At 34.7% G+C, this 12,735-nt stretch overlaps 3 protein-coding genes across 3 annotated transcripts; 1 reads left to right on the top strand and 2 right to left on the bottom strand.

Annotated features, from left to right (window-relative positions):
* Window positions 1-1,266: 1,266 nt before the first annotated feature.
* Window positions 1,267-12,500, top strand: LOC117573342 (uncharacterized). The gene is given in 5 exon segments (XM_052006837.1): window positions 1,267-1,504; window positions 1,506-1,798; window positions 8,653-8,863; window positions 10,917-12,093; window positions 12,165-12,500. Coding segments are annotated over 5 exon segments (2,028 nt in total). The 5' UTR covers window positions 1,267-1,357; the 3' UTR covers window positions 12,365-12,500.
* LOC117573726 (uncharacterized) lies at window positions 5,290-6,711 on the bottom strand. The gene is made up of 2 exons (XM_034257096.2): window positions 5,630-6,711; window positions 5,290-5,560 (listed from the first exon to the last, which is right to left on the bottom strand). Exons 1-2 carry the CDS (start codon window positions 6,708-6,710, stop codon window positions 5,355-5,357), a joined length of 1,287 nt encoding a protein of 428 aa, XP_034112987.2. The 5' UTR covers window position 6,711; the 3' UTR covers window positions 5,290-5,354.
* Window positions 8,118-9,503, bottom strand: LOC117573728 (uncharacterized). Its single transcript, XM_034257098.2, has 2 exons — window positions 8,407-9,503; window positions 8,118-8,346 (listed from the first exon to the last, which is right to left on the bottom strand). The coding sequence occupies exons 1-2, from the start codon at window positions 9,455-9,457 to the stop codon at window positions 8,141-8,143; spliced, it is 1,257 nt and encodes a 418-aa protein (XP_034112989.2). The 5' UTR covers window positions 9,458-9,503; the 3' UTR covers window positions 8,118-8,140.
* Window positions 12,501-12,735: the final 235 nt, after the last annotated feature.

Raw genomic sequence — 12,735 nt, 5'->3', positions numbered from 1 at the left:
CGAGGGTCGCACAGAAAGTTATTCAATGGTCTAGGTGAGAACAGCGGCGTATTCAGAGATGCACGAGATTGTTCATTTAAAATAATTGTATTGGAATACATTAGTTATTTATTTTCTTTTACTTTCTTTGTATTACTTACATGTTAATTTATGAATTATTATAGTTAGATAAAAAGATGCCTGATTATAGTAAAGTTCATGTGCGAAATATATAATTCGACCATTTAAGTTTTCCTTGTTCTTTTAGATTGGAAATAATCTTCAATTATATGTTATTAATCACAATATTTTCAGATTATGTTTACTCATTACAAGATAAGATATGGTTACCAATGAAATTTAAATTATTAATATTTTGGTTAAAGTATTTCGTTTCCAATAAGAATAGTCTAGAAATTGTGAAATTTACTAGTTTCTTTCTAATTGTGAAACTTTCGCAAATCCTCTCGCACATAAAAGTATAGTATAAAAGTGTCTGTGAATTTTCATTTTCTTTTTTTACACATTGCATATGCATATACTATATAATCAAGTATTCTGCTCAGTCATCGTAGAACAAAAACAACTACTATTCCTAACTATTTGAGATAGTAGTTATGATTAAAATAAAACGCTAGTTTTTTTTATAGCAGATCACGCGTGCTCTATATAAATCATATAAAATTTACATTTGTTTCATCTGCTTGACAACTAATAAACCCGTCAAGCTATTTGCATAATAAAACCATAAGCCATAAACAATTAACGTCCCGTCTTTATTTGCTCGTGTGTTAAGTTAGTCTCACTTGTTAGTTTAGCATATGTAAGTATTTCCCACCTTATCAACCAGATAGTCTCTCGTTAAAATTTGCACGCTTTCAAGCTTATCAAATGAATGATGACGTCTTAACTTTTTCCTAGGTTATGTTGAATATCTCCTCCATATTTATGGAGGTATAATGGTATAATTTATATATAATGGTATAATTTACCATTTCTATGGCTTAACGCTTTATTCGTGAAAGATCTTTTGGTTGAGAGCAAAAGACTTTACAATCTCAATCCTTTATCATTGCATGACGTGTCGCTTTTTAAATGATTTCAAATTCAAAATAAAAAAATTTAGACATGCACGTTCACGTCGAAAGCTGGCGACCCCTCCGGACAGATTATTTGAGGGTTTCTATATGGGTAATAGAGACGCTAAATCTAAATAAAAGACGTAAGTTTTATATAGTCATAGACGTGGTTCCATCTGTCGTCTTATAACAGTCCCCTAACTGTATATAAGATGAGAAAATGTGGATGCGGCGCAAACGTAAACTAGAATTCTAGACGTTAAGGTGAATCTGTGAATCGTAAGATTAGAAACCACACAATGCCTGAGCCAATTGTTAACGAGTTTCATGTGGCGCCCGTCTGGCTTACTCGCGATTACGTCGAACAGAAGCTGCGGCTGTACTTTAAGGATGCCAAACTGCAACTGATGGAATTACAGGTGACTCCCGGGACTGCAAACGGGGAAGAACTACGCCAGCGTGATGACGCGCATCAATGTAGAGTTTAAGGACAAGGATCTGGCAAATCAGCGAGCCACATTTCTGGTAAAGACCACATTTGCTGACAAGGATCCAGCTGCTCATCTACTCGGTCCCTACGGCATCTATGTGCGAGAAATGGATATGTACCAGGAGGTGCTTCCCAAGTTGGCTGCAAAAGTAATTAGATCCTTGAAGGATGATAAGGAGTTGCATGATCGCTATGCTGAGAAATTCAAGGGAGTCGTCGACCATATTTGTACTATGGCGAAAGGACAATGATACCAAAGAAGGGTGATTTTGTGATCTCTGGACGACGACTATGATGTTCAAGATCAATGCACAGGGAAAACCAGAAGCTCAATTATAAGGGTGCAATTCCAACTCTATTTGACTTCCAGTTGCAGTTCCAAGCAAGATACTTTTATTGTAAGAGACATATAATCAGCTGATGATGATGTGTTTTGGATTTTAATTGACATATTCCTATTTTAATTTGTATGTAGCTGAATGCTGAAGTTCGAGTTGCACTGCATAAAGCTGATGTCATGCGACCGAAAGTGAGGAAGCTGTTGCCTTTTTTCGACAAAAGCGGCTTGCTCGATGAAATGAAATTCAGTTTATAGCTAATATGTTTTCAGTGATGACAATAATAAATAAAAGTTTACGAAAATGTATGTATCTATCCAAACTGTAATGCCAAGTGATATAAAATATAAAATTAAATAAAAAGTGCTAATAAAAGTAATTTAGAACATCATATTTTTTTTTAATTTGTTGTTACTTTGCGAGTGTTTATATTGTATAATGAAAACTGTTTTCATATTAAAGTTTTCTCAAAATGCAGGTGGTGCCAAAACTTTTTTATCTATGGTAAGTATCACTACCATCGGTTAATGAACTCTGTACTTACTCAGAAACCTATTACGAAATCTCTTTGCACAGAGATTTAGTTTTTATATAGCCTGGCTATCAGATGGTAGACAATTAACAAGTTAAGTTAAAAATAATAACATTTAAGTTTTCATGTGTACATAAACGGAAAGCTTATCGCTTTTCTTCTTATAAATTTTTCAGTTTGGTTTTTACCTCTCCTAATTCCAGTTTGTGCCTCATATATAGAGTAGAAGTATACATATATGTTTCAGACACGCTTCCATAAAGTATATACATACATTTTTTATTAGCACCAATCTTGATCTTTGAGATTATAAGAAATAAAGCTACCAAATTTGGTTTTCACTTTTTATGATTGCACTCAAAATGTATTTTTTTTTTTAAATGTGTTGTATTTAAATATTTGTTCTGAGTTTGAGCATTTCAACATTGAACTCTCTACTTTCTTGTATTTTTTTTTATTAAGATTATTTAATACTCAAAATCTTTCACATTATTAAGAAATCAGTTTACAGCCAAGAGCCGGTATCTTTTCATTTATTTTAGTTTTTTCTTTATTATGAAGTCCAAAAATATAAAACATTATTATTATTCACTATCTTTTATAAATTTTACAAAAAAATTGACGTAAAGGAATTAAGAGAACCAGTAAGACTCAAACCATGTATAATAATAATAATATGAATAGATTCTAGAAACTAAAAGCTGTGCTGTAATACTATATAAATATATAAATTAATTCATATTTTTTTCAGTATTTTGGCTTGTTTCAATGTTTTATATTCAAAATAAATGATTAATCTAGTTATTGAACATAAATATGTTTTGCTTATCCCTTGATTAAAATAATATGTAGATATGGCAATTATAATCTATATATGTACATATGGGCAAATCCCACGTGTCGCACGCTACATTCGCACGATTTTGGCTAAGGAAAATCAATTTTTTGGGGTTTTTATTTTAAAGATTTACCGTAAACTTTTGTTATGTGTTTAGAGTGAATTGAGAGTACTTTCGGAGGGTATAAGATTCAATTTCACAGGAGTCACTGTTTTGAAAATAATTAATAAAATTGTGACGTGTCGCACGCTACACAAAGTGGAAGTTAGTTTCAAAATTTTCATTTCAAACGCAATTTTTAGCGAATTCTGCAAAATAAACCCTATGAAAGTTAATATCCTAAAGAAAGTTATGAATATTAGAAGACAAAAACCGATCATTTGGTCTTAATAATGTTTATAGATTTTTAGCAAAGCCGTAGACCCATTGTGTCGCACGCTACGTGTCGCACGCTACACTTTTTCCGCTGGCATTAACATAAGAAAAAAATCTTTTTATTTAAACTAAACATTATTTATTATATTCATAAATGCGCTTAACAATTATTTCAACGTGAGTTACTTCTGATTTGTATGTGAGCCCAAGCAGAGGCAAAAAATTGTGAAGAATACAAAAGGGATTTGAAGGTGTGCGCAGAGCACGAATCTAAGTAAAATTATGAAAATTATAATGAAAATTGGGTTTGATAAAAATTTGTGCATTTATAATGATCGAAATTTCTTTTTTGCTTTAAATTCTTAAAATATATATATCTACTTTAATGTTCCATATAAAGAAAAATTACAAAATGTGAAATTTAAAAATTGATTGTTGGTGGACTGTTTCTGGGATTTGCCCATATATAAAAGAAAGTCGTGTTATGTTAGACCACTTATAAATCAAGAACGGCAAAACAGATTTCAGTGAAAATTGGTAGGGACGTAGCTTAGAGCCAGGAAACGGACATAGGATACTTTTTATCCCGTTCGAAAGCGCGAATTATACTCCACCGAAATGGCTACACTTATAGTAATGAATAACAGTAAGTAGGCTGTGAGCGTAACCTACCATACATTTATGCAAGGATTACAGCTTGCATCCTAGCGTTTGGGCAAATGGACGTTGTTTGTGAGTATTGTGGTGCATTACAGTTTTCCGGAGAAACGGCTGGATTATGAAATTGCCGTTGTTAACTCCGCCACATGAGCCATTGTATGCATTGCTTTGTTGCGAAACACAAGAATCTCGCCACTTTCTTGCAAACACTCAAAAATACAATGTTTGTTTCCAAATGACGTCATTTGGGACAAATATTATCGAAGAACGAGGCTTTAATCCGACATTTAAGGTATTTATCCCATTCAAAAATATTTGTTAATTCTGAACTCTACTCTCCCACCGAAAAAAGTGTTTATAACCCAGTTAATACTATCTGGTTTTTATTTTGTAGATACAAGGACAGATTCACCATCATTCAAATCTATTGACTGCGTCACAAATGAAGATGAAGCCACCAACTATCCAATTGAATTTTTAAACTCTTTGGATGTGCCTGGCTTACCATCGCACAATTTACGCTTAAAGGTTGGCTCCGTAGTAATCATGCTTCGAAGTCTAAACCAACCAACACGGTACGCGTTTGGTGGTTAGAAAATTGATGAACAATGTAATTTACGCTACGATAATGATAGGAAAATTTAAAAGTGAGGAAGTTCTTATTCCGAGAATCTTGATAATCCCAACCGATATGCCGTTTGAATTTAAAAGAATTAAATTTCCGATACGTCTTGCATTTGCCATGACCATCAACAAATCACAAGGCCAATCCTTAAATGTTTTTGGTTTAAATCTAGAGCATTCATGTTTTTCCCATGGTCAATTAAACGAGTACGTGGCATGTTCACGGGTTGGAAGATCATCTGCGTTGTTTGTTTTTGCGTCTGATAATAAAACAAAAAATGTTTTCTATCACAAGGTACTTAGGTGAAGAGCAACCTATGTACTAAAATACAGAAATAATAATGAATGAAATAAAAAAAAAACACAATCTGCTTATTTATTGTCATAAGGGCGAAACAAAGTTCGCCGGGTCAGCTAGTAGAATAATAGAATCTAGTACTATTCCCATTCTTGGACATCCAGTAGACCACACTGGTTGTAAATGGGCAGCCAATACTTAAGGTTCTCCCGAAGTCTCTTGTTGTTGTAGGCCACTTTTCTAAAGTTTCGACTTCTTTCATTGTCCAACATCAAGGCATTAAAATCGGCGTCGGCAGTCTGATCGTTGATCATTATAGCCTGGCAGGTAAGTGTAGTAGTAACGGCTGTAAGCGAGGATTTTAATTGTTTATTGTTGACTTGGTCAGTTTTAAACCTTCAATTAAAGTACTCACCCATGAATTTGCCCTTTTCCAATTGCAACCACATCTGACGAAGCGTGGGTATATAGCCAGTGAAGTCAAATGCCCGCAACGTATCGACAAGAACACTATGATAGTATTCAATCAAAGCATTTATGTGTTTATGCAGCTCCGGCTGCAGTGAACTGGAAAAGAAGTAATGAAGATCTATGGCTGGTGAACCCCAGGCCGAGTATTGAAAGTCAATGAGCAACATGTCCAGATCCCTGTTTTCGGTTTTTGGTCTTAGCATTATGTTGTTGACCCACAGATCGCCGTGTGTTAAGGTATTGAATTCATCATCCTTAGGGTCGTAGACACGTTCGGTGTACTCCATAACCAAATTCTTCAGACGCTTCAGTTTGTCGGCATAAACATTGCCAAGCTCTGGGCACTCAGCAGCAAAGGCAACGGCCTCAATAAAAAAGTTTTCAAACATCGGCGTGAATCCTCGTGAATGGCGATTGAAAATGCCATGATCGAGTTTGGTCAGCAAACCTGGTTGACGTTCATTGAACACGGCAGCAGCAGCATGCATCTTGGCCAGCTTCCTCAACGCAAGCTTTGTGAATTCCAAGTCGTAGCCAATTAGACGATCACCAATAGCATATTTACAGATTGCTAAATCCTCAAAGATGATGGCCGAATGCTCGTAATCCACGTAAATCGTCTTTGCGAATAGTTTTTCCGATTTATCTGTTCCATCCAACAGTGCACTCAACTGCGGCAGAATCTTATCATACATGACCATCTCGGTGGTGCTAGTCTGATAGCTGGCAAATATGCCAGAAATGAAGGGATCATTCTCATATGTTGTCTTTACAATGAAGTTTTCACTTTCCGATGCATTGGAACCACTGCGCACATAATCCACTTTGATTCTAGTCATAACACTAGCATAATTTTCACCTTTGGCTGTCGCTGGCTTAATGCTTATATCGGTGATATTGAGATCGTCGTCCTTTTTGTAGCGACGCAGAATGTTCTCAACATAGGGCACAGTTAGCCACTGTGGAGCAGGATGGTAATTGTCAGCGTCATTGCCGTTGCCGTTACCGTTACTTGACTCGGCCATGTCTGTGATGTTTCTGTATCAACAACCCAAACAGCAGTCGCTTTTTATACGAACGACAAGTGGTCCTCGTCCATCTAGTCGTATACGTAACTACGTAACGAATATTTCGATTTATGATTGTAGTAAAATAGCTAGATTAAGACAATTGTAGTACCTTTGTCTAACGATATAGTTTATTTGAAATAATTGTATCGGAATGTTTTAGTTATTTACTTTATTTTATTTACTTTGTATTACTTACATGTTAATTTATGAATTATTATAGTTAGATAAAAAGATGATAAAGTTCATGTGTGAAATATATAATTCGACCATCTTGGTTTTCTATGTTCTTTTAGATTGGAAATAATCTTCAATGATATTAGTCACAATATTCGCAAATTATATTTACTCATTACAAGATAAGATATTCGGTTAAAGTATTTCGTTTCTAAAAAGAAAGGTCTAGAAATTGTGAAAAAAAACTTTGTCTATTTACAAGTTTCTTTCTAAATGTGAAACTTTCGCAAATCCTCTCGCACATAAAAGTATAGTATAAAAGTGTATGTGAATTTTCATTTTCTATTTTTCTATTGCATATATGCATATACTATATAATCAAGTATTCTGCTCAGTCATCGTAGAACAAAAACAACTACTATTCCTAACTATATGAGATAGTAGTCATGATTAAAATAAAATGCTATGAAGTGTAATTAAATTTACAAAATTTATTAAAAATTACTTCCTTTTTCGTTTTTATTGCTTCATAATTGAAAGAAGAAATCATTTTTACCATTATTTCAGGTAGAATACAAATTTTTATCTACATATAAATATGTCAAAATATGTTTATTTATATTTCAAAATTTTATATTTATCTACAAGCTTAAGAACACTTAACAAATTTTGTTTAGAGAAGATCAAGTTTAATATATTTTTATTATTTAAAAATTTTGAAATTAAGTATGGTTAGATCTTTGGATCAACCCACAGAGAAGCACAACTTAAACGATATAATTTTGGTTTGCAAGATTCAAATATTTTATTTATTATTCTAACAATTTACAAATAATATTGATTGCCTATTATGTATATTTTTATACAACGTAATACTTACAATTAACTTTTTATTTTGTATAAACAATAAATGTAGATTTAACCATTTTGATCTATCCTTCTATCCTTCTCCTTGCAAATTTTTATAGGGTTTTTATCAAGTCGATTAAATCCAACCATCTCTTTACAAATTTTTTAGGGTATATAAAGCTCAAAATTGTGATTTCATTTTTGTAGTTTTTGCCTAAAAGTATACTAAAGTAAAGAGACTATTTGAAAGTTCGTGGTACTTAAATAGTTTATCTGTATTTGTACCAAAAAATTTGTTGGGGCATTACATTTTATTGAAATTCAATAATTAACTAAATATGATTCTTATAATTGTTTATTAACTAGCAACATTGATTAACCTCTAATAAGCCTTTGCGGTCAAACATGGGCATCAGAGCTTTGAGATTCTGTTGAACTATGGGATTTTTGTAGAGACGATTCTTAAAGCGAGTGCCGCGCTCATCATCATTCATTAGAGCATTGAAACATGCATCTGTGGAATCCTCGCTAATCATCACGGGTTGAACAACAACTGCCGAGTGCATCGCTAGATAATAAATAACAATGAATTCAATGTATGTCCATCAGGATTATAAGGATGACTTACCAAAGAAGCGTTTCTGCTCGGCCTGCATTTGAAATTCATGTAAGCTGGGAATTGGATGGGATTTGTAATTCAGTTGCCTGAGGGTATTTGTGAATATTCTATGATAGAAACTAAATAGATCACCCTGTTCCTCCCGACGCAATGGCTCTCTTAGCGATGTGTTGAAGAAGTGATGCAAATCAATTGTGGGTGAACCCCAAAATGAATATTGAAAATCAATTAGCAATATATCCTCTGGACGTCCAGTTGCTGCATCATATTTGACCATCACATTATTGGTCCAAACATCGCCATGTGCCAGAACATTCACAGAATCACTTATAGGTTCAAAACACTCCCGTCCAATGTCCATGTAGTGCGGAGCCAACTCAAACAGCTTCTGGGCGTATGGAGCACATTCTGGTTCCTGGGTCATCCATCGAGCGGCTGCCAAAAGACCACCGACAAAATATCCGCTGTAAGCATTTGTGTAGCGATTGAAGAATCCTCGATCATAAGTTTCTAGGCGGCCAGCGTTGCGTTCATTGAAGACCGCTGAAGTGGCATGCATTTTCGCCAGCTTTCGCAGTATCAGATGGACGTGTTCTTTATCCAAACGCTTTACACGGTCCGCCATAACATAATTAGCTACCGATAGATCTTCAAAGATAATAGCTGAGCATTCGCGATCTACAAATACAGCAGTGGGAAAAAGTGGTTCAAATGCATCGGTTTCCTTGAGGAGTTCTGTGAGCTTGGGCAAGACTTCCTCATAGAGCGTCATTTCCCGATTTTCCCGATTAAATATATCGTAGGGTTCCATTAGTTCCTTGGTCAGTTCGTCATCTTCAATGGCGGTTTTAACAATAAGATTCTGCTTCAAAATTGCTTCAGGTTGTTGTGAGAGAGTAAATTGCACTCGAGCTCTAGTCAAAACACCGCCATAATTCTCTCCGGGTCCCAGTGCGGGATTCACTTCCAATTTCACGATACGCAAATTGCTATCTTTATAATATGAACTTAGCGCATGCGCAATGTAATCGTGAGTCAGCCATTCAGGAGCTGCTGTCATCTTGTACCGTTATTTTAGAAAGTTGGACAATTCTAATGCAAACTCAAGAACTGCAACGGCTTTTATACTAGCCGTCGCATTGGGTGAAGGTGAACATTGCTCTATAATGCATCGCAGATTCCCACAATCCCCCGCATATATATGATATGCACTTTAACTACTAATTGCCTTATCCGCTATATGATATTTACTTGCTGCTTAATGCCGTGTGGCAACAGGTCTCACGCCGGAGGCGAGAAATGACGTGTGCCAGACAAATGGCTGATAACTGTCGCATGGAAAAGTTAATAAGACCGGCTGTCATCTAGCGTGATTTAAAGCTGGGAACAGCAGACTTTGAGTCGATTTCACACTGTACAATTAACTATGCAACATGCATGTTTTTTTGCGAAATTTCTTTTTCTTTTATCAGTTCATTTTGTAGTACAAATTAAGTTCAAATTTTGTTAAGAAGTGTATCACGCTCAGGTACAACCAATATAAATTATATACTGACAGTTGTCACTCGCTTACGGATGATCCATACTATAAGCTGCGACTTTGTATTCAAATGACGCATTTTCTCCTAAGATTAAAGACGATAAGAATACAAGTACAAGTCTAGTAAATTAGGATGTTTGCCCAGACGCTTTTAAGAATTGTTTCAACATTTACAGAATGTTTATAAATTTTATTTTATTTATGAGTACTTTAAGACAATAACAATTTATTTATGGCTATTTGTTTTTAATTTTATACCTATACTTATACTGATCAATTATTCTTAAAACAGAAATTATAAACTAATAATTATTATAATTCAATATAAAAAACAATTATACATAAAAATTATTTTTATAAAAATATTGAAAAGAAACATTTATTTATTGATTATATCTCTTGATCCAATGTTCAATTAATTTTATTATATTCTTTATATTATATCGAGAAATAATTGAGATGAAAGAAACCATGAAAAGAATAGAAATCATGAAACAGTATTTTTTAAATTTAAAAGAATCTCACTGCAAATAAAAATTATTCTTTCAATTATAAATAAAATCGAGTAAACAACAAAGGATTGTTCACTCACTTTTGGTTACCATGCGAATGTAAAAAGTTAGCAATGAAAACGTTTACGTTTACATTAGAATTTCCAAATTGTGAAGGAAATACAATCTCGTGTTTGCTAGTGTAAACTATTTTATCAGTCTTACTACTAATACTAAGTGATATCTATTATAACCTACGTTTGTATAGTATACCGCCCCAATTAGGCAGTAGCAAAAAACGGACACGTCAACTGTACGAGTTGAAAGCGGGAGAACTAATAAAAGTGATAATCTGTAGACACGCTCTCTTATGTTTACAGCTGTGGAAACAGTTAATCTGCATTTCTATAGACATATGTTATGCGGGCATAAATTACACTTGAGAGAGGAATACGATATGGCAAACAAACCGCTACGATGTATAAAACCCCGAATGGTCCAGATTTTCCAACCCATTCACAAACCAAGCGCCTCAAGCTCACTTCAATTACTTTCTCACAATGTCGGTTACGGATCTGATAAGTGCACTCGATGCTATTCCAAAGCACATCACAGTGGTTCCTGAATCGAATCCTATTTTTCTTGATGCCCCCGATTGGCTAACAGAAAACTATTTACTCAATGCTATGCGCAAGTTCTATGGCGATGAAAAGTTGAAGATCACAGCCTTGGATGGTTGTCCCGCTCTAGGACGAGGCGAAAACTATGGAGGTGTTTTGACTCGCATCAAGGCGGAGTTTACAACACGAGGCAAATCGCAGATTGGACACTATATAGTAAAGACCTCGTTTGAAAGCGATGAGTTTTCACGCAAAACCATGGAGCCCTACGATATATTCAATCGGGAAATGTCCGTCTATGAACAGATCCTGCCAAAGCTCAAAGCACTTCTGCTGGAAATCAATGATGAGGAGCAAATCTTTGCAGAGACAATGGCTGTTGACTATGATCGATCTGCGCTGATCTTTGAGGATCTCAGGGTACGTGGCTTCACAATGCCCGATCGTCTGATAGGCTTAGACCTGAAGCTGGCTAAAATAGTGCTACGTAAATTGGCCAAAATGCATGCCACATCAGCTGTTCTCAATGAGCGAGAGTGTGGCGCCCTGGAGACCTATGATCGTGGCATGTTTAATCGGCACACTGACAACTATGCGCCATGCTTTCTGGGCATGCTACAGGCAGCCAGCAGACGTGTTGCACAATGGCCAGGATATGAACAATACGCCGATAAATTGAATGCCCTTCTTCCAATTTATATGGAGCTGGGCAAGCGCGTCTTCGATGTTTGTCCGGGCGTTAATGTCTTGGCTCACGGCGATCTCTGGACAAACAATGTGCTAGTCAAGTACGATAAGGCCACCGGAGAAGCTGAGGATATCATCATTATCGATTTCCAGTATGCAGCTTGGGGATCACCAGCAATTGATCTATTCTACTTTTTGAATTCTTCGATGGAGTTCGATGTTCATGTGAATAATCAGGAGGAGCTTATTCAACACTACTTCGAGATCTTCTCAGAGACGCTACGAAAACTTCGTTACAAGGCGCCGATTCCTAGCCTTCACAAATTTCACTTGGATTTAAAGAAAAAGTCATTCTATGGTAAGCCTAACGAAATATATATTTCTGTTATATAGTATATGTTATAAATTTCTCGATTTATATAATTTCAGCTATGCATACTAGCTTCAATGTCTTTGCTGTCCAGCGAAATGTGGAAACAGCAGATGCGGACTTTAATGCTCTAATGTCGACGAATCAGCGTGGTATTAATTTTAAGAACGGTTGCTATAACAACCCAATAACGCAAAGAGTTCTTCGAAAACTGTTGCCTATCTTTAACAACCAGGGTTTACTCGATGCAGATCAGTAAAGTTTCAATCATTTTATTTTTGTGATATTTCTTTATTACCTGCATACATTTTGATAGTTATTAAGACATTTCTATACTCTTATTATCCTAATACAAATATATATTGAAAACCAAATTAAACAATATAACAAACAAATATTTCTTTTTAATATACAAATAATATAGCTTCATTGTTATTGTCAAATATTATTTTAAGGAATTAATCTATTTACTTTTATGTGACTGCTAAACTCATCACATTATAAAAATATAAAATATAATATTCAGTATTTTAAAAGATTTCATTTAATATTTTCAATTTATACATTGCAATATATTTTGTATAGACTATACAAAATATACCAAAATAATAAATATAATGAAAAAGCTTG

This window comes from Drosophila albomicans, chromosome 2R (assembly GCF_009650485.2).
Source record: "Drosophila albomicans strain 15112-1751.03 chromosome 2R, ASM965048v2, whole genome shotgun sequence".
In the NCBI taxonomy this organism is placed as follows: domain Eukaryota; kingdom Metazoa; phylum Arthropoda; class Insecta; order Diptera; family Drosophilidae; genus Drosophila; species Drosophila albomicans.
This window is presented reverse-complemented; position numbering and strand designations above follow the sequence as displayed.

What these genes read in the sequence shown, in the direction of transcription:
- LOC117573728 (XM_034257098.2), bottom strand. Translation starts at nt 9,457, where the DNA reads ATGACAGCAGCTCCTGAATGGCTGACTCACGATTACATTGCGCATGCG. An exon ending in CGAGCAGAAACGCTTCTTTG is followed by an intron (nt 8,347 to 8,406) that starts GTAAGTCATCCT and finishes TTTATTATCTAG; the next exon opens with CGATGCACTCGGCAGTTGTT.
- LOC117573726 (XM_034257096.2), bottom strand. Translation starts at nt 6,710, where the DNA reads ATGGCCGAGTCAAGTAACGGTAACGGCAACGGCAATGACGCTGACAAT. An exon ending in GGAAAAGGGCAAATTCATGG is followed by an intron (nt 5,561 to 5,629) that starts GTGAGTACTTTA and finishes CCTCGCTTACAG; the next exon opens with CCGTTACTACTACACTTACC.